Source organism: Poecilia mexicana, unplaced genomic scaffold, assembly GCF_051168715.1.
Source record: "Poecilia mexicana isolate PSO_F unplaced genomic scaffold, ASM5116871v1 scaffold_22, whole genome shotgun sequence".
In the NCBI taxonomy this organism is placed as follows: domain Eukaryota; kingdom Metazoa; phylum Chordata; class Actinopteri; order Cyprinodontiformes; family Poeciliidae; genus Poecilia; species Poecilia mexicana.
In genome coordinates this window covers 2,209,009-2,230,852 of record NW_028263391.1, presented here as the reverse complement: position 1 = coordinate 2,230,852, position 21,844 = coordinate 2,209,009, and the positions used below count along the sequence as shown (strand labels likewise).

General features: G+C 41.6%; 2 protein-coding genes across 6 annotated transcripts in view; both read right to left on the bottom strand.

Annotated features, from left to right (window-relative positions):
* The window catches only part of kiaa0586 (KIAA0586 ortholog), a 38,024-nt gene that overhangs the window by 11,753 nt on the left and 4,427 nt on the right, over window positions 1–21,844 (bottom strand). For 2 of the 5 annotated variants that reach the window (XM_088002836.1, XM_015002955.2), the window contains exons 8-18: window positions 7,672–7,828; window positions 6,685–7,244; window positions 6,348–6,420; window positions 5,431–5,622; window positions 5,131–5,338; window positions 4,884–5,045; window positions 3,490–3,608; window positions 2,559–2,702; window positions 1,391–1,534; window positions 719–903; window positions 519–643 (exon numbers count right to left, since the gene is read on the bottom strand). In XM_088002836.1, coding sequence (XP_087858962.1) covers window positions 519–643; window positions 719–903; window positions 1,391–1,534; window positions 2,559–2,702; window positions 3,490–3,608; window positions 4,884–5,045; window positions 5,131–5,338; window positions 5,431–5,622; window positions 6,348–6,420; window positions 6,685–7,244; window positions 7,672–7,828 — 2,069 coding nt within the window. The remainder of the gene's footprint in view (window positions 1–518; window positions 644–718; window positions 904–1,390; window positions 1,535–2,558; window positions 2,703–3,489; window positions 3,609–4,883; window positions 5,046–5,130; window positions 5,339–5,430; window positions 5,623–6,347; window positions 6,421–6,684; window positions 7,245–7,671; window positions 7,829–21,844) is intronic. The other 3 variants (XM_015002956.2, XM_015002957.2, XM_088002838.1) reach the window with 3 other exon arrangements.
* Window positions 13,722–21,844, bottom strand: irf2bpl (interferon regulatory factor 2 binding protein-like). The gene has a single exon (XM_015002962.2). The coding sequence runs from the start codon at window positions 18,631–18,633 to the stop codon at window positions 16,612–16,614; it is 2,022 nt and encodes a 673-aa protein (XP_014858448.2). The 5' UTR covers window positions 18,634–21,844; the 3' UTR covers window positions 13,722–16,611.

Genomic DNA, 21,844 nt, shown 5'->3' with positions numbered 1-21,844 from the left:
TGAACACACTTTGTTATACTTTCTGCAACATTATAACATTATATTTTATGCATATTACTATAAAATGTGTAGGTAGTAGGAGCACCAGTGTACTTTTTAAATACTTTTATCAGCTCAACAGCTTATTCAGTACTCAAGAAAAAATGGATCCCATGGTAAAGTGATCTATGAATAAACTATTTATCATTATGATGGCAAAGACAGGGGGCGCTTCCTTAATGAAGACTGGCTGTAGAACAGGTGTGCCTCTTTACACAGTCAGATGTCCCGTCAGAGGCGACAGTGGAATCAGTCAGGTAACCAGAGTTAGAATATTACATAATGTGCCATATTATTATGTAATAATCGGTGCAAAATCTAAAAGAGTTACTATATAATGCTGTATAAAGTATTACAAAATGTGTTTAAGGATTTTTAGTACATTATGCATTTATTATTATTACATATTGTAGTTTTAATTATGTTTTATTACGTTCTGAAGGTCGATGTTATTATATTATTACATATTGCTGTGTTACCAATATCTGAGGTGAAACTCCGCTCCTCAGGCTCTGATTGGTCAGTGGAGTCATTCTGGGCCGGGTCAGGCGGGGCAGGGCGATACATATCAGCAATCATCCTGGACATCAGCTGCTGCTCCACCCTTAACAGAACCAGCAGCAGCAGCAGAGTCAGACACAGCAGCAGCAGCATGAGTGAAGTCCAGACCCAGCCTCACCACTCCACCAGCCGGTTCTCCAGGATGTCCTGCGTCCCGCCACGGCCCGCCACAGGAGTCACAATCTCAGCATGGCGAGAGGAGGGGCCTTCAGGCGGGAAGGCCGGGCTGTGGCACCGCACTGGAGCCGGGGAGGGGCCTCCCTCCAACACCACCACCTCCTCACCCACATCACTGTTCTCTGCCTGAAAAGTCATTGGTGCAGAGCAGAGGAAAAGCTTTCTCACTGCGACTGAAGGGAACAGAAGTTGCTCTGATGTGGCAGCAGATATCCAGAGTTTTACAACCTTCACTCTGATGATCAGCAAAGAAACTTTCTCCACAATGTTTTTCCAGAATGTCTCAGAAAGCCAATAATATGTACTTCAGCCCAGAAATATTAAAAAAATGTAAGTCAGAAGAATACTTTGTTTTGTAGTTGTGAGCTTCCTTTATAACACTGAAGAAACAGTTGCCATGGTGAATCGATGTATTCCCACCAAACTAATAATGGTGTTTCACTGCAGTATGCTACGATCACAAGAGTTTATGAAACATAACAAAATCACCTCAAACAGGCCGACCTGATCTGTTAAGAAGGTAAACACAGTATGCTGCTGTGTGCTAATCTATCTGTGTCCAGCAGGAGGCGCTGCTGATTCACTAAATAAGTCGGGAAGAGAGGGCGGTTACCTGGTGGACATCAGTGACGGAGAGAAAGTTATTTCCAGGGAAGCTGTTTTCTTCATCCTCGTCATCTTTTAGAGGCTCTGCTGCTTTGATCTCAATGACATGTGATGGAGAAGATGGAGGCTTTTCTGGAACCACCTGCTGCTTCTGTCAACATCAAATCACCAGAGTGAGCACTCAGACATTTTTTTCCACAAGAAATTATCTAGAAATAGTCAAATTAAAGTATTTCTCAAGCAGGATTTAAAAAAAAAATTTATTCTGTGCTGGCCAGCGCCCCACACCCCCATTTGTAATGCATTATGTAACATCAACATCACATATGACTGGGTCCATGGGGTCTTCTCACACCACTGTTCTCTGTTTGCTTTTGGGCTTGGGGCCGGGCCAGCGCTCCGGTTCTCCCAGGATCGTTCAGATTTTTAGATTGGCTCTTAATTCTGGTGGCGATCAATTCACTTCAATTCAAAAATACTTTATTGATCCAAAAGGAAACTAAATGTTGTAAATCATATTAATTCAAATTTTTCAAGAGTTACAGTCGATAGTGAGACTGTTGGCAGGAAAGATCTCCCGTAGAGGTCTGTATAACAGCAAATCTGAAGAAGCCTCTGACTGAAGACACTGGTTTTGTAAAACAGCCTTGTGAAGTGGATGGTCAGGGTTGTTCATAATTATCTTAATTTTATGAAGAATCCTTCTTTGCATCATCACCTCCAGAAGTTAAAACAGTCATCCCCAGAACAGAACCAGAACAGAACCAGAACAGAACAGCCTTTTTTATAAGGTTCTGGAGCCTTTTCAGATCTCCGTTCAGTTCGCCCTTTACAGGTGTGCTCTCATTGGCATTTTGGGGTTGGAGCTCTCCTGCGCCCCCCTGTGGATGGGAGATTCTGTACTTGGTAGATCATGTTCAGTGTTTGTGTGCTGCTGGGGGGTGGCTCTGTGGAGGAACCCATATCAGGGCTTATGGGCAGGGGGCCCTCTGTGGATGGGGCTGGCGTCGAGGCCGGGGCCGGCATCTCAGTGATGCTCCACTTGGGAAGGTAAAGCTGTCGGGCCTCACCTCGACACTCAGACAACAATCCTGAGGGCCAAACTGCCTGACAGGATACTCAAAACAAAAAACAAATGGAGGCACTGCTGATTCACTAAATAAGTCACGTGTTACCTGGTGGACATCAGTGACGGAGAGAAAGTTATTTCCAGGGAAGCTGTTTTCTTCATCTTCGTCATCTTTTAGAGGCTCTGCTGCTTTGATCTCAGTGACGTGTGATGGAGAAGATGGAGACTTTTCTGGAACCACCTTCTGCTTCTGTCAATATCAAATCACCAGAGTGAGCACTCAGACATGCATGTTTTTCAACATAAGAAAAACAGGAGAAATTCCCAACACTGGGCACCAGCAATAAACCACATTTCTTCCTGTTCATCCAGGAATGAGTGGGTTTCATGTAGAAGACCTGGACTGGTCTGCATAGTGAGACATACTAACACTTTGACCTCGCCAAAGTCTGGAGCTAAATCCAGTTCAGATCACATAATATCACCTAAAGAAGGATGTTCCTACTCAAAGCCCCTCCAATGTTACTGAATTAATGTGTCTGGTTGTGAATTAAAACATTTCTGTAAAACAGTGGGCTAGAATCCCCCATCCCTTAACCTTCAGCTGCCTTCAAAAATTCTCTATCAGATTCAAGTAGGGAGAGGCTAAGCAGCTCCAAAACGCTCTGTCCTCTTCCTCTGCAGAAGAGGAGGACTTTTTTCTGTTTTCTTATGTTTCCATATTTTATTTTGTATCCATTACATGAATTATCTGAAAATATAACAACCACACCTTAAAAAAAGAACAAAACAACAACTGACATTTAGTGAGTGGAAATTATGACAGAGTGAGAATTTATGCTCTTGGGCAACATTCAGTCAGTTTATATTTACTAAATGAGGCAGATAAAACCAAACGCCACAACACTTTAGCCCTTTAAAATTTTACTTGTGAATATGAGGAATGACTTGGAATCTTTAACAAACACTTGAAGTTGCACTGAAGTGTTTGGATGAATAGTATGTTGCATAATGAGCAGACTTATGATGCAGTTCACCTGGTGATTGTTGGCTCCATTGTTGACATTCGCCTTGCTCTCTGACAGAGGAACAGGAAGTACTGATGCTCTGTCCTGAAAACGCTCACACCTGGAGGAGGAGTCCATCCTGGGAAGACCTGCAAAAGCAAACATGCATGATGTCATTTTTAGATCTATACTACTTTCATTATTCCTTTAAATGAAGCTTATTATGAAAGATACATGTTTCTTTTGTTTAAAAAAGAAAGAGACAGCAAATTTCACACCTGTTCAACTGGCTGGATGTCCCAACTAATTCAAGCCAAAATGTATTTTTTCATGCAAATTAAATGTCTTCAGACCCCAATGAACTGAAGGAGCATCAGAAACAATGTGTGAAACAGAGAAACTACTGAACGTACGGCGACTAATGTTGGTTCTACAACCTGAGGATCGTGACATCTACTCAGTTTTTCATGCTTGGCTTCTTGAACTTAGCTTCATCTTTTATTTGTAAATAATAGGTTTGTTTTTTTTGCTCTTGGTGTCCTTCAGGTTAGGTTTATTTTACAACCTGTCATAGGCAGCAGAGCTACAGTATAACTCCACTTTAGATGACTTGGTGGCATCTTTTGTTTTTGTTTAAAGCTAATTACCACACACTATAAAACATGACGGACAGGTCCAGAGTGTTAGAGAAAAAGGAACTTGCTAGGACCACACTAATAAGAATTCATCTTCAAATAAATTGTTTTTGAAAAGTCATTTTAACCATTTAAGGGTTTCAACCTCAGTGTACTGGAATCTTATACACACCCTAGTCTTTACTTCCCAGTAGGACAGACCTGATCAGATACGTGCTTGTGTTGTAGTGTATATGTGTTCTTAAGACTAGTCTGTAGCAACCAAGACACTATCAGGCCATGACACTAATACAGTAGAAATTCCTTCCAAAGAAGAAAACAGATGAGCGCGATCCACGTTTACTCCATCTTGAAAATACGATTTCAAAAATATGACCAAAAACAGTCTCCAATGCATACAACAATCCATAATTCCCTCAGCTAGCATCACTGCTACTGAGGACAGAAGATTTGTGAAAGAAAATCCTGCTGTTTCTTATATTTAAGAGCCAGGGGTCTTAACAGGCACGGAGTCACACTCCAACAGGCTGTTGGAGTCACACAGCTAATATTTCACTTAAAAAACAAACAAACAAAAACAAAAAAACAGGGTTACACCACACATTTCATGACCATTCTGCCAGAGTTAGTCCTTTGATAAAGATTAAATATGAGTTTAGTGCATAAATATAACTAAAGACAGGTTATAAATACAAAACTTAGCAGGCTGGACAGACAGATGGATGGATTGACAGCAACATGAGTAATAGTGACTGTGCTCAGAGTGTAGATGTCCAGTGGTTTACTGACGTAGTGGGATTGCCCTGGGACCAGTGGAGCGCTCTGCACTGTTCACCACAGGTTGAGCAGAGTGGAGTAAGGATAAGTGAGAGTGTTGGGAAGCTTGTCCTGCTGACAGACTGAGGACTGGAGCAAAACTGGTCTGAGTCTTACAGGACTTCAGCCTTACACCTGACAAGAGACACAGACCACAGACCAATCAGGAAAAGGAACAGCCTCCACAGATGAACAGAAGTGACTGGATGTATCTCCTGACCTCTGATGCTTTCCACCAGTCGGGGGTGCTGTTTCCTTCCGAGAGGAGACACAGGAGAGCTAAAACGAGGGTATGGGCTCTTCTTCAGGGTTCGCCTGAGACCTTCGTGAGGGAGTCTGCCGTACAGGCGAGTCAGATAAAGCTCTCCATCCATGTCGTTTTGCTGGCTGCCCATCAGGTTACCTGAGACTCCAGCAGGCTCTGTCTCCTACAGTCACACACAAAATCAATGATAAAGTTATCACCTGGACTTCACTGACCAAAAGAACATTTAGCACTGTCAGCAAAATCAGGAATGACCATTCTGTGTCCAGCAGTCTGGCCTCTGCCTCCTCTTCCCATCACTGGCTGATTACTCGTTCCTCTGGGCATGCTCACTGGCTTCCCCCTGCCTGCAGCCCTCTGCTGTGGCTTTGTTGCGTTTGCTGCTCTGCAATGAATGGCATCTAGAAGAGGCATGGCACCCTGAGCAGGGGGAGGATGACCCCGAGTCTGAAGAAACAAGACAGCTTAGAAAACTTCAATTTTTGTGATCTAGCATTTTTTTCTTTTCTCTCTCTTTTTACCAAAAACTAGAGGACAAAAGTCTTCCATTTTTTGAAGGACAATTTTGTTTACACAAACTTTGTAATTCATTTTATTTGCTGTTTCTGTTTTTTGTTTATGTATTTTGTATATTTAAAATGTCTTCTGGGTCCAATGTTAAATTTTTATTAGAATTTAAAGTTTATTAATCTTTGAGAATGTGTTCTTGCATTGTTTTGTCATTACCATTATGTTACTTGAAAATGGTCTCAACATAATGATATTGTCGCTTATCTCAAAAACACCTGGGACAATTTATCGCCCAGCAACGTTTGTCATCATGACAGAATAGATGTAATGTTTGACTAACAAAGTAATGCATAATTGTGAAGCAGAAGGAAAACGATAACTTTCAAAAATGTTTCACAAAAGTGTGACATGCATTTGGGATTCAGTGAGTCTAATACCCTGAAACGAAATTGGTAGCCTTCTATTCACGTCACAGGCATGCATCATTTGTGTCATTTTGTCACATAAACTCTCAGTGAAGTGCACTGCAGCATGTAGTTCCACAATGCAAAAATGTGAAAAAATGCAAGTCTTGAGGCTCTGCAAACCAAGGAGAAAAAAGAAACACAACATAGATGAAAATTATGCAGATCAGGACTGATCCTAGATTTCTGAATGTTTACCTGAACATCTCTGGTTAAAGCATTGATCCAGGCATCCACTGTCTTCTTTATCCGGACCTCTTCAGTTAGGTCTCTGCAGGCGACAAAAGTAAACTTTACTCTTTTTCCCACAGTGTGGAAACATGCATTTTAGCTTAATTAGATTCTCTGAGTTGCCCTTAGAATGCGGGTTGCTTGTTTAGTCTCCTGTGTTGCCCTGGCATGAACAGTGACTGGTCTATTGGCACCTGAAGACAGGCACCAGTGACCAGCCCCTCCTCCAGATTACACCAGTGGGAATGTGTGTGTGCTCACACTTACCACCAACCTATTAGCATTAGCTAATAGTATGCGTCACCTGTTAGCAGCCAAGGCTTCCAGTTGGCAGTGTAGGATTTCTCCGTTCTTGGCCTTCAGCAGAGCGTTCAGGTTGTTCTCCAGAACTTTCTTCCTTCTCCGAGCCTGACGGAGAACCTGGCCCGCCTCCTCCAGGGTAGAGGAGCCACCAGGTTTCCTTTGGAGCAGTGAAAACTGGGACTGATGGGAAAGGGCTTGAAGACTCTGGCTAGATGGACCCTGGACTTCCTGGTGAGTTAATAAGGGCCCAGTTTGGGGTGGTGTGGTAATGGGCATCAGGTTCTGAGAAAGGAGCCGATTACGTTGGGACTGCAGTTGTGGACCCGCGTTCTCCTGTGACTGTCTGTGTGGGACATGGGAAGCCTGAAACGGAGGGTGAGTGCTTTGAGGGTCGGTTGGTTGAAGACTGCTTGGCCGGGCCTGGTGCTGATCAGAGTTTGACTGGTAGAGCTGGTTTTCATGGAACTGAACCTGGACTTCCTTTGGCTTGGACCTGCTCTGGTGGGATTCAGGTTGGCTCTGTTGGCTTCTTTGCAAGAAGCCTGGGGAGTCTTCTTGCTGCTGAATGAATGAAAGCGGTTCATACACTTAACACTGGAAAAATATCCCATAGCCTGAACCAGTGGTATCTAACTCCAGTTCTCAAGGGGCCGGTGTCCTGCAACGTTTAGATGCCTCTCTGCTTCGGCACACCTGGCTCCAGTATTAGCTCATTTGCAGAGCTCTGTAGAGCTGGACTGCATGCTAGTCAGACAGTTTTACCATTCAATTCAAGCGTGTAGCACAAGAAACATCTAAAAGTTACAGGACTCTGGCCCTCGACGACCACTGCTCTGAACTGAGTCTTCTAAAATTAGCTAAATAAAATATTTCATTAATTATCAACGTAATTTTACAGATTATTTTACATGAGCTGACATACTAGCACCGTTACCTTTCTACCTGTTTCTACTTCAATCTTGTAAGTGGAGTTATATTGACTACTCACGGTCAGCAGCATCTTTATCTCCGTCTTCAGACACTCCATCTGCTTTAACATATCACTGGCTCTCCTTACCGCTTCCTGAGTGTCGTTTGCTAAAGACTGAAGATGAACGCTTTCAGCCACAGGATCAGCTGGATGCTGCTGGAGATACAGTTTGCTCCTGAAGCAAAGAAAAGACCCACAGAAAAAAGTAAAAGAACCTGTTGCACACACCAATTCTATATTGCTATAAAATGTTGAGGTCTGTACATTATCTATTCATCTAGATAACAGACAAGTAACTGCACATTTGAACTGAATCTATAAAGTACAGCGCAGATTAATGGCAAAAACAGTTTTCTTAAAGAGACCCCACAAATCCATTAGAAAATGTTTATTTAAATGTTGTCCAGTTCATCCCAAAGAACTTAATAAGGCAAAAAGGCCCGATTCATTTCCACTTGGGCTCAACACGTCACCATCAACACTGCAAACCTAAAGGACTGTTTGGATGTAATAGTTTGTAGATTAATGTTTCAAGAGTCATGAATTCACACAGCAAGTAAAATAAGTATTGGACATGTCAATGTTTTTCTAGGTTTTACTTGTAGGTTTAATAGGACACATATCAATAATCATAGTGAGCTACACAGTCATAGAAATCAAAAAGCTAATTATGTGGCTTTGTGGTCAAAAGGGGCATCAGTTTTCTGAGTTGATGTTTTTTTTTTTTTTTTATTAAAGTTGGTTGGTTCCTGTGTGGTTCTTTACTAAAGAAAAGGAGAAACACATAAAAATATATCAGTCCACTATCAGTAACCACTAAACAAAGAAATGACAGGAATGTGAGAATAGCTAGAGGTAATTGTGAATTAGCATAATGTGATTGGGCCATTAACATATTATGAGTCACATTTGCAAGTGACTCATAAATATTATGCTAACACCCTTATTCTAAACTATACAACCCATCAACAAACTTAGGGATATTTTGGATTGTTTCTTCACCGTTAAACTGATACAACACGCTTTTCTTCAGCAGTGGAGTCTTATGCATTGAGTATGTATAGAGGCTGATGTGTTTCAGTGCATTACTTATTTTACTCACGGGAAAAACTGCACCTAGTATTTGCAAGTATTTGTAAAGCTCCTCGACTCTTGGACGATTCTTCACTCCTCTGTTCAAAATCTCCCAAGGGTCACCTGGTTCTGGTTGGTTAATTAGGAAAATATGTTCTTTCCACTTCCAGATTATGGGTCCAGTGTTTAGAGTAACATTGACGTATACAACATTTATCTTACCCACTGCTTTTGGCCACTAGGTTGTACTTTGACCACCCTTGACCGTCTCCACTGATATTATGGTAATGGAAAGAAAGATGGGGAAAAAATACATTTTTTGTGACATTGTTTAAAGTTACCTCATTTATCTAAATTACTGATGCCAAATTTTAATGTTTGAATAATTGCTTGAAAGATATGATACTCAGGTTTGTATTAACTATACTTCTTGCAGTCCAGAACAATGTCTCTGGGATTTTTGAAGTTACCACTTGGCTGTAGAGACAGGGTTATGCTGGATTTCTGAGTAAAATCAGACAGATGTCATAATGACAGCAGGGCCTGATGGTTGTGCCAGAAAGGTTTTGACTTTAGTCTCAGCCCCTGGTCTGACACATGACACCTTCAACATCTACAGCATTTCACACAAGACTCAAACTACAGTTGGGTGACTTGGGTTGAGATGGAGAGGAGCATCGGACAAAAGCTTCTAAACAAACACAATCTTCTATCAGCTATGTCTCACTGCAGATTCAGGCTAAACCCGGACAGTGTTGGGTATTGAAAGGTTAGAGTCTGAGAATCCATTGTGTGAATGCAGACGTGAACTGTTCTCTGCCTGCAGCTGTAAAATGAGTGAGGATAAAATGGCTGCCGCTCCGACCTCCTGCTCTGTCATAAAGCTGCTCAGAATGATCCCAAACAGCTGTTGAAGACGGTGTGCCTCTGCTGTTGCTAAGCAACACAACTGGTGGAGGATAGCAGCCGCTGTTCACAAAGGGAAAATCGTTTATTTACCGTCTCATGCTGCCCCCCTCTGACCTGGTTTGCATTAACCTTCCTAAGACTGATCAGAAGAAGGTTCACATGGAAGTGTTATGGCAAGATTATGCAGCAAACATTAAAAGGATGAATATGTGTAGTATAATCTCCTGACAAGGGGCAAAAACATTAAAGCTAGAAGGAGAATGTTTAACAGTTTGCTTCTTCAGGTGACAAAGCCTGAAGAAGATTTCCAGTATTATTATAATTATATTCTGATAATATAATTATAATAATTATTAAATCCAAATATGAAATTATTGCCAGGACAGTTCAACATTCTAGAAAGTTCCTGCTTCTTTTCAGTCTAAAACACTACAATAACAAAAAGACTTTGATTAAAAAAAACCCCCCAAAAAAACCTGCTTCTCTTAGAGTGATTGTGTCAAACAAAGAAACTCAGCTTTCCTTTTTCCTTAGGCATCATAATATTTAACTATGTGAGTTCTCATGTGTTATTAACTATTAGATTGCATCTCAGTTCTTGTTAATCATTTCAAAACCTTGTTTAGATGAGAATCTTCAAGCAACACAACACTAGTTGAAGCAACACCAGGTTGGTTGCTCACAGTGAAGATCTCTGCATGAAGGAAACTGAAACGAGTCCTTTGTCAGACAAGCCTTGTGATCTGCAATGTTTTCCTGATTGAGGTTCAAGTCATCAGATTAGAACTGTAGTGGTACATTTTTTAAATGTACCACTTGACTATTTTTGTCTCATAACTCTAAGAACATTTTAAGAAAAGCAAAATAGTTGACTTACAGCATCTAACCTTGGCAGGGATGGAGCCTCATAACCTGTATTTTCATCTTCATTTGAGAATAAATGTCTTCAACAAATTGGCCGCTATGTTTTGTCTCTAGTTCTTGTTTCTTCTTCTTCCATTTTGAAGATCTACTCAGAACCTGGTTATGATGCACAGCACAAACTGTAATATTTCAAATTTCTTCCCCAGCATTGAAAGTACAAATTAAAAATAAACGGCTTATCTGTGTTTTTTGGCTATGACTTGGAGTGTTTGTGGTGCCTGGTGGTTTTTTGTTTTGCTTTGTTTTTTTGGGTGAGATTCAGTGGTGCATTGGTTTGAAATGTGTAATCTATGTGTTTACAGAGGAGGTAAAAATAGAGAGGAAAGCAGGTAAACTTCATGTATGTTGGTGGGAGCTGTGCTGATCAAGGACAAAAAGGTCAGACTCAGAAATGCTTCATTCGTCAGTTACAAACATTCAGAGGAATGTGATCACATCACGAGGGGGAGGGGACATAACTGAGTCGCTAGGTGAAGGAATGTGTGTGTGTGTGTGTGTGTGTGTGTGTGTGTGTGTGTGTGTGTGTGTGTGTGTGTGTGTGTGTGTGTGTGTGTGTGTGAGAGGGTGCGGGGGATGCTTGGTAAATGATGTTGCTGCTTAGAAAAAAAAATTAAAAAGAGGAGTCTGTGGGGAAGAATCAGCGGCTGGCTGAGCAGCTTCACTGACGCCGCCGACCGCCAGAAACACGTTTTATTCATCGCTGTTTTTACTGTAATAAATCAGCTCAGCTCAGATTATACACAACGCATTCTCTGCCTCCCCGTTACATTCCTGAATAAATTACGTTTGCAGTCAGGAAGTTGTAACCATGGCAACCACATCTTCCTCCACAGCAACAGAGGAGGAGGAGGGGTGAAAATTGCAGGGATGTACAGTCAGGAAAGGAGACAGATTATAGTAAGAAGAACTGTATGCTAAAGCTCTCCGTCTCCACGGTAATATCAACAACACCGTTTCAACTGTCTTTCTCTCCCGTTTATAGGTATGGAATTAATATGCATCAGAAATCAGCCAATGACTCTTTGAAGAATTTTGAATTAATTGAATTACAACAATATTTAATTTACCTCTGGGATCAATAAAGTATTTTTGAATTTGAAATGGTACTTTCTACATTTTAAAGGCTGTCTGAATACATAACAATCGTGCATCTGCATTTACTCTGACTTTACTTATCAGTCCAACCGTCTCCATCACAGTTAGAGTCAGAGAAGAACATGTTTAGCTAACAGGAAGTGAGCAGGTCTCAAAGAGGCTCAATCTAAGTCCAGACAGAAAGAAAGAGTGCAGAATGGCTGAGCCAGCAAACTGAAAATCATCACATTAGGCACCTCATCAACCAATCACATGACGGCTGAACTGAAGCCAGGTTTGGATATTACGTGTTGAGTTTCAGAGGAAAATGCCTTACTGCATCACCGCCACAGACCAGAGGAGCCTGGAGCCTCGATTCTTCACTAAACTGCAACAGGATCAGTGATACCGGAATACAGTACAGCAGCTATCTATCCTGTCAGAGTAACAGCAGCAGGCCTGGCTGTGCTGCTTCCAGCTGCATTGCGGATCTTTCTTTCTGAGCAACAATTCACCTGAACTGTGTGTAGCAACTGATAGTTAAGGTGCCCTTGGCTCAGTGCTTCAGCTCGTAGCCTGCATGCTAATGCGCATGCACTGAGTCGTGTGCGAAATGTTTTAATATTCCTGGGAAGAACCCTCCCAGAGATTCGTTTGTACAGATGCTTCAGTTTACAGCAGAGACCTGCTGTAAAGAAACACATTTCACATTTAACACATTTCATTATCTTAAATATCGTTATAACAAGCAAGATGATTATTAATGAATGTAGAATAGCAGATGAATAACAGACTGTTGCATAGCTTTCCTGTAGCTTTAAACTATTTTTATACTAATGATTGTTCTACAACAGTGACCTTTCTGCATGATTATGTCGCTTCAAGACAAAAAATAAACAAAAAAATATGTACCAGTACTCTTAAAAACAGTGGTTCTCCAGCTGTAGGATGTGTACTCCTGGTGGTGCTTGGGCTCTATACTCTGGAAAGGTCAAAATCATCATCTGAAATTTTAAAGTTTGTATTTACAGAAATCATCTTTGCTTGACAGTATTTCCTTTTCCATCAGGAACATCAAAGTGTGACAAGAAAAGCAAAAACCAACAGAAATCAGAGAGTGAATAGTCTGGTGAAGCGTCTGACAAAAATTTCAGTCCTAATGTGGAACTCAGCTGAGTTGAGTTCTGCTCCCCATCTCCTTTGGTCCCTTGATTTTTTTAAAGCTCTTGTGTGTGAAAGTGTCATCTTGATTGGTGACCCAGCTGAGTAACCAACAACAGCTCAGAGAGGGCTTTATATTTATGTGGCTTTATAAAGGAACAGTGTGGTGAAAGAATAAAATGATTCAATGGATAACATCCATTTGTGAAATTGGTCCTTCAGTATTTTAACATATTGAATCTTATCAGAATTCCTTTTGTCACTGTGCAAGAAATTCAATTCATTTCAATTCAAAAATACTTTATTAATCCCAAAGGGAAATTAAAAAGAAAGCACAGCAACATTTATAATGCTACTTGTAACTAAACTGGTCAATAGCCACATCCATTAGTAAATCTCACCGTTTTTCCAGCTTGCAAATGGGAAACTGTCATGTTGGATGTGATGTCATTCAGAGGACTGACTTCTTGTTTATGAGGCCCATGGAAAGATGCCCTATACATGCAAGCTGTAATGTTAATTGAAAACTTAGAGTGTCAAAATGTTAATTCATTTAAGTTATTTAATTTACTATTATTCAATTGTTTGGGGCAAAGGAAGAAAAGAACCTGTAGTGGCTGTCACAACAATGACTGAAGCTCAAGCAGACACTCAATGCTTGATAAGAATATTACTGTCAACAGTAAGAGATTGGATAACATTGTGGGATTGCCTCAGGTCTGCTGGTTGCCGTGATTAAAAGAGAACACCCACAGACCTCTGGTCAGTCAGCACAGTGCTGTAAAACCTGTCATGTATGTAGCACCTCAGTAAAAACCTCTGAGTGTTTCCAATGAGAAGCAGGTTGAAAGACAAAAACTATTTAAAGCTCTGAGTCTCTTCAGACTCTGAATGATGGAATATCAAATAGAAAAGATGCATTTCAATGAAACCTTTACTCCAATGGAATTTATTAGAACTCACTCAGCCCCAAGGCACATTACAATATCAAATGTGTTAGTTTCATCATATGTATGCATCACGACAGAATAGGGCATAACAAAAAGACACAGTCCGTAATACAGAAGATTCCCAAATGTACAAAACTGTTTTAGGACTAACTGAAAACATACTAAAATGACTAAACAGTTGGAATAAAAAGTTGGATGAAATCATTAAGCTTATAGACAGCTCCTTATGATGTGATGAAGTCTGTCCAGCTCTCCAAAAACATCACTGATAACATTTCCCTATAAAACACAACCACTTTCTTCTTATTTATTTTTTTTAAACTTTGTTAGATGAGTTTTTATAAGACATTAGCATGTGGAACACTTATGTTTAACTGTGCCTCTGCTACAACCTCAGCTCTGGGGGTGGAGGGGAGTCCTGGACGATTTCATTCAGATGCGTCAGCTGGGGAAAAGGAAGACTGACTGTACCGTACGGATAAATCCACCCAAAACAGCTCATTTATAAACTATCCAAGCTTTTCATTTACCTACAAAGACAGTATTTCGATGTACACATTAACTTTTTTTTTTAAATTAAATTATGAATCTGTGATAACCCCTTTTAATATTTTCTTACTGAAAAATTCTTCCTTTAAACAGGAGATTTGGATAAAGGTTCAAGAAAAACTTACATTTGTTAAATTATTTACACATGCAGTCTTTAAAAATGACCCGGCTCTTTGTGTCACTGATTTTGAAATTCATCAACATCAATATTAGCTTTCTATTCGAATTCGTAAAGTATGACAATACTTGTTATGACGCCTATACGTTTCTGTTTTTCAAGTTAAAAATCTGGTGAATAGACAATATAAAGAATGTACAGTTTAAAATTAATGAACTCACTTTAGGAATTCAGCAGAAAACATTTCAAATATTCTCTCAACTTCCTTTTTTATATTAATACCACGGACGGACTGTAGTGATTTACATTTTGCTTTAATTGCGCCTGTTTTAACCCTTAACATAAATTTAAAATCTTTTCCTTAATTATTTCACAATAAAATTGCAACTAGTAAAATTAATAAAGAATAATCTTTATAATGAGCATTTCACTATAAAATCTGGAACTCTTTCCACTATAAAGACCAAAACAGGGTTATTGACAGCAGTAGCCCCTCCCACTGCACACATAGCTCCTCCCATTTGAAATAGCCCCACCCGCTGTATAGGAGTCAGCACAACTCTTGCTCTTCATAGAGTGGGAGAAGGAAACCTCTAACAGGGATTTAAAACAGATGATTTTAGCAATAAAACTATAAACTTTTTTTTTAAAGCAACTATGCTTTATACTTTATGTAGAGTCACAAAAACTTCCACAGTATTTCACGAACGCAGACATCGGTGTCCCATTACTTCAGAGGTAAGGGAAAGAGATGAGCAGCCATGTTTGGGATGAAGTCCTGGGGTTATAGTCATATCTCATAGGAGCATGAACCACATACACACAGCAGCAACAAATAGTTTCTTTAAAAATCTGTCACTGATCCTAAGGTGTTGTGGTTTTTATTTGTGCAACAGAACATAAATCACTCAGAACCCTAAAATATTCTTCCGAACAAAGAAAATGCTTCCTCTTTTACCACGGATGGCAGTAAATGAAGGAAGATGATTTAGGATCTTTTTCAACTAATGTTAAAGAAAAGTATGAGCTTTAGAATATTTTACATGGATTTGACTGAACTACATTGTTGGAATAGGTAACCCAGTGCAAAATACTCAGCAGTATTTCCTCACTACGCTGCGCTCAAAACTATTACCCCTTTACTAGGCTCTTTTCTGGAGTAACTTTCTACTCTGGTCATTTGTTTTTGCCTCGGTAAATGCTGTGGAAATGCAGTAGGGGACAATTCCCCAATAAAACTACCCTGGTTCCAAGAAAATGTTCCTGCAGTGGAACTACACCTTTAAATACCAACCATCTTTAAATTTTGTTAGGGCTCCAGCAGAGATAGTCAGACATCAACACATCACCACCCAGTAAGCTTGGAGCAGCGCTACCTTTTTCAAGACCAGAAAAGAGCATTAGAGCTTTTCTGATCCATTAAATACTGCAGGATAACAGCAGAACCAACCGGAGGGAAATACTAATATGAAACAGGAAGTCAACTGTCTTCACTACCAAACTCCACCTTTATTTTTATACTGTAATCTAAACATCCAAGCACTCTTTATATACTTATTAACATGTATACAAAGTAGTGGAGGAAGCGTTAATAGGTCCTTCACTGCAATAATAGTACTAACACCACATTTTAAACAGGAAATCTGCTGTATATATTTAAAGTGTTGGAAGGTAAAGCACCAATAAACAGATATCCTGCAAATATGACATGATAAAAGAATTATTACAACTTCATTCATTGGTACATAGTATTTTATCAACTGTTTAGGGGCTTTCTTAAAGAAAGCAAAACGTAATTGTTTAAGTTTGAAAAAACCTGATGAATATTATTTTGTTTCAACAGATTTGGTCAAACAAAATGCGACATTAAAAAGCACATTGACACAGATTTCATTCAAACAACAAAACAACCTACAAAGTTATTTTAATCATGATAGCAAAAGTAATTTTTGTATCATCTACTGAAACTGTCAGAGAAGCAGCTTCATTAGGTAACTAAAATGCATTGACCTAAAAATTAGGAGCAAACTGATTTTATTATTATTATTATTGTTTTTTGTTTGTTTTTTTACATTTTCCTCTAATCATGTAGAAAAGGGTTTTTTGAGGCTCAGCAGCAGAACCACTGTGTGGTCATGATATGTTACTTTTTTTCTCTCTCACACAAAGGTTGACATTAAGGGTCCTCTTTCAATCTCCTCACGGGTCCCTCTCCTTCTTAACCTTCACATCTCCAGCCAGGATGGTTGCGATTTCCCCCTGCATAAAAGCCCAGGGCACGTTGGAGCCCAACAAGGGACATTTGTCCCCGCTGGGGCAGTACACTTCCCCAGACGCCCCCTGGGCCTTGATGCTCTCTCTGGAGCACGGGAAGCAAAACTTGTGGTTAGGGACGGAGGGACATTGGACAAAATGCGTGTCCTCTAAGCGTTCGTGGCAGATAGTGCAGCACAAAGGTCCGCTGTTGGCCATCGGTGAATCGGGCACGCTCTGGGACGGGAGCTGGTCCATGGCACCGGCGGACTGCGACGCTGCGGACAGCCCGGTGTCTCCGGTCCGTGAGGAGAGGCGCCTCTGACCGGACACGGAGGGGGGAGATACTGGGCTGCTGCTATTGTGTCTAGACGAGGAAGTGGTGGAGTGAACAGAGTCTCTGTCTTTGTTGGGAGAGTACGCGTTCCCCAGTGTGTCTGCCACTGACAAAAGCGCAGCCATCGGGGACTGCCTGTTCTGAGGTGCCGCGGCATCTGGAGGTGTGGTGCGGCCGGAGGGGATACCGGGGTGCCCCGGGGTCAGCGGGGGCGGAGGCCCAGCAAACGAGCCCGCAGCCATCGAGAGTTTGAGAGCTTCAGCTTGGCTGTTGATCCACTGTTGCCTTTGCTGCTCATCCGTCAACTTCAGGCTGCTCTCAGCAGAGTCCGGTTCCGGGGAGGCTTTTCTCTTCCTCGCCCCGGCCCTGGTGATGCTACTCCCACTGCCAGAAGCCGAAGCTCGACCTGGAAGAACGAGTGATGTTGGCAGCAGCGGGCAGCTGCCGTCGATGTAAGGCTGCGGCAGCATATCCTCTCCCACTGCCTCTTTAAAAAACCGCAAAGACTCCGGTAATAAGTCTCCGAGAAGGCGCCAGTCCCCGGACCCGTGCTTCTTTTCGTACTCCAGATACTTAAACCCAGAAGACAGGCCTCTGCCGAAGTCCTTCATGCAGTCCTGATACATCTGCTTGGCGACCCCCGAGGCGCTGGAGAACACGTTCCCGGAGCCGCATGGATACTCAATAAATATTTTAAGCTCATAGTCCATCCCGGTTTTGGACACAGCGTCGAAAGCGAACACCCTGCCGACCAGACCGTGGTCCTTCTTGAAGCGGACATCAAACGGTGTGCACCCGGAGAGGAGGACAAGTGTTTCCCGCACAGGTTTCGGCTTGCTTGCCCAATCTTCTTGTCGGTTCCGCAGGCTCTCGCTTAGCTCAGTCAGAGCCTCCGCGTTGCGCTGCTTCTCCTTCATTTCCCGCTCCTGGTCTGTGCTCGACACGGAGGCGGGTCGCTTTCCACCCAGCTCGGAGTGTCCCACCTGGCCGGGCAGAGAGACGACCACCATGGAGCTGGTAGGGGGTCTGCCCGCCAAGCTATGCGAAGTCGGTCCGTTCATTCCGGTCTGAGGCATGAGGTTCGGCGGTACGGTCATCTGGGCTGGTGCTGATACCAGCCCACCGTTGCTTTTGCTCCGGGAGTTTGGACTCTGCCGGTTCAGCTCAGGTGGTCCGTCATCTGTTTTAAAGCCGTTCAGCCCTCCGAATCCATTGGGCGGCCTGCTGCTGCAGCTGTGCACCGAGTAGTCAAACCGAGCCCGACTATCCGCTGCCTGTGCGTATCGGTCCAAACTGGGCTGCTGAGACTTCCCTTGTCCATCGGCCTGGTAGTGGTTCAGCTGCCCCAGAGGTTCCTTCCCACTCAGTAAAACCGCCTGGCTCTTCGCGGCAGCGGACTGCTGCTGCGCGGGCAGTCCGCCTGCAGAGGACCGGCTGTCCTGGAAGCCCTGAGCCCGCTTCAGATGGCGGGCCGTCTCGATGACGAACTCGATCCGGTCCGCGCCCTCGTAGTTGACGCAGCCCCGACACACGGGCTCGGTGAAGTCCCATATCATGGCCCAGGGCATGCGGGGCAGATCGCATAAATAGCACGACTGTCTGCGGGATGAGGAGACCTGCGGGGAGGACATCTTCCTCTGTCGGTCTCCCTCCCTGCCTCCTCCTCTGAGCTGCTTACACCCTCCGCTGCTTCGCAAAAGCCTAAAAAGAATGAATGAGGAGGACAGACTGCGGCGTGTTATTGTTCCTCCCTTGTGATGTTGCAGCAGAGAAGGTGGGGGTGTTGTGCGTTTCCTCCCGCATCCTCTCAGGGAGGCTTAGGAATTTGGTTTGCAACACCCCGCCCCTCTGCAACCTCCCAGCCATACCACCTGGAAGACTAAGGGATTCCTCTTGGCAAACAGGAGAATACTGCTTGTCCTTTCACTCTCATTACTGTCAGGAAGAAGCAGCTGCAGTTTGTGGGATAGCGACAAAAAAAAAAAGATGGTGGCGAGAGAAAAAACAAAGCTGGGCTTGCATGTAAAACAAAAAGAAAAACAAAACAAACAAAAAAAACTGCAATGTAGAAAAAAAGGTCCAATATCTAGCAACAAAAGGTTTGTTGAGTGGAAGAGATCAGACTTGTAATATTTAAATATTAGCCAAATATAAAGTACCCACGTTCTAAAACAACTATATCAACCAATCAGCTCAGCATCAATGTTAAAAACAATGAACGTTTTGAAACTATGAGCATTCTAAAGTTAATGGTGGTTAGAATAGGGGTGCTGCAGATGTGTCTGTGTTGCTAGGCAGTTTTACTGCACTTCATCTGCAGAACTGCAAACACACAAAACCCTGCATGTAGAAACACTCCGATCAGGCTTTTCCTGGCCAGTTCCACTTTCTAGTTAGTCTTTGTAATCCTAAACAGGTTTCTCACTGTGTGATTATCAACCTCATAGTCATAGTCTTCAATTCACTGTAGTGAATTGTAAAAATGCTGCTGAGACAGAACAGAAGCCTAGCTTATGTCGTCTATTACCTCAACAATCACCACCTCCCTATTTTCACAGTTTGATTCTTCTACAAATAACTATATCAACAGCCAGAACTGATGTGCTGATATCTCTGCCTGATGTGATGCAGATTGTTACTGACATCATTTTTAGGGGTGCACCAATTGCAGTTTTCTGACTGATCACCGATCTTTAAAAACCCTGACCCGTTGATTGCAATTATGTCTGTAGATTTTTCTTTTATAACTGACAATGTTGACAAAGTAACACAGAAAGGATTCATTAGATCTGTCAAAAGTTGCCTTTAAAAAAAAAAAGTTGCTATTGGAATCTGAAAAGTCTGTAAACATAGTGACAAAGTGCTGAGTTTTCAGCAGGGTGACCGTTAACAGCTCACATGCAGAGGTGACCTCATGGTCTGTCTGTCTCTCTCATGCAAAAGGAGACAGTGTTGGACTTTCAGACCTCTGTGGAGGTTCAAGTATTGGCTGATTATCAAAAGTAAAGAAAATCGGGATTGGTTGATCAGGCGGCTGATTGATCGCTGCACCCCTAATAATTTTATCATATTTATCTCACACAATTAGAATTTTTATCTGCTGTGTTTTACTTCCCTGGTTAGATTTTGTTTCAACTATAATATGTAAGAGAAACTATGTCTTTGTTAGAGTTAGAAGTTTTAAATCCAACAAAAAAAGAGAAAGAAAGAAAAATTGCAAAATCCTTCCTGTTTTTGCCTCTCAGCATGAGTTCCCGACCTCAAACAGAATTCAAATGTAACAGGTTTTGGCTCATCGATCACTCAGATCGATGGGAAACTGGATGACTGCCACCTCTGCCCAAATCATTGTGCATCCATTTGGAAGTCAGTGTACCTGCTACAAAACAGTATATAAAATACCTGAAAAAATAAAATTACCACAGGAAGACATACAAAACACAAATAAGCTATTTTTTATTCACTGTTTTTTTTGTCTGAATCACTGTATTAAGAAAAATACTTATTTTTTGTCAACATACCAGATAATGATCTAATGTTATGCTGATGCAATCTGAGGACATCACACCTTCAGCAAGGTAGTGTTTTCTCTCTGCCAGCTCTTCTCACACACACACACCTACAGGCATTCCTCTGATGGGTACCCTGTGTTGCCCTAGAAACCCGTCTGATGGCCACAAAGAAAGGGGGAGGAATCTGCTGAACATCATGAGCTGCAGTCTTGTTCGCCCAAACTCTCACTCTCTATGCATAAATATGCAAATCACCTAACACACACAAACACACACATACGAGCAGAGATGGGTTCAGTTAAAACATTCTGGTGCTTTGAATGCAGATTCTCTCCCCTAAATCTACATCCTTTCTTGGTCAAACACAAAGCCTGACATGCACAGTGACATGCATAGTTACATCTATGCATAACTATCAACGCTTCACATGAATTTGTACCTTTTTATTTAATAATGGAGTTTTGCTTCATGTGTTTAACACAAAAATAGTGTCTTCTTCCATTTGCTGGAGAAACTGCTGACATGTTTGGATTGAGGACAGCTGTAAGAATGAAATCTGTAGAAAGCAAATATTCCTTTTTGTTTCATTAAAATCCCTCAACTTGTATTGTCCAGTGTTATCATGGACAATAAAATAATAGAATATTTGTGATGTTTATTGTCACAACACTAAAATAGACCAAAAAAAACAACAATATCTTTACAAAGTATTTGGTAATATATCCATCATTACATACAGCCAAAGCCCCATAAGCACAATTCTAAAAATAAAACATATGGCTTATGACATCATTTACATTAATTACTGCCCCTGTGTTGTCAATCAGCACACAATAACTGAATTCAATGATAGGTTAAAATGTATATTTGTAGGTATCGATGCTCTCATTGAACAAACAATAATATCCAGAATTCAAACATCTAAAGTAATCATTTTTTGGGGGGGTTTCCAAACATAGAATCAGAATAAACAATGAACCTGACATGGGTGTTTGGGACATTTGAGGCGCATAAAGCAAACCCACAAAGAAAACAGAGACACCATAAACTAACAAAACATCAGAGCTGTGAGATGTCAGCCACCATAGCATGGAGCCAATACTGGCTCTGAGAGCCGGCAGTCGTCCGTTTATTCACGGTGCAAAATGCTTCTTTGATAATAAATATATAATAAATATATAGACATAGGGGCGTTCACTAAATCTGGCTGCTTTCCAACTGCAGCAAACTGTCTTTTTACAGTGAAGCTGCTGCTGCTTTACGCACAAAGCTAAGCTGAACAAATTGAACAAAACAGAAGTGATGAGATACCCTCTGTAAGCGTGTCCAA

Bases quoted from the DNA above. Each gene is read 5' to 3' on its own strand.
- irf2bpl (XM_015002962.2), bottom strand. From the start codon at position 18,633: ATGTCCTCCCCGCAGGTCTCCTCATCCCGCAGACAGTCGTGCTATTTA.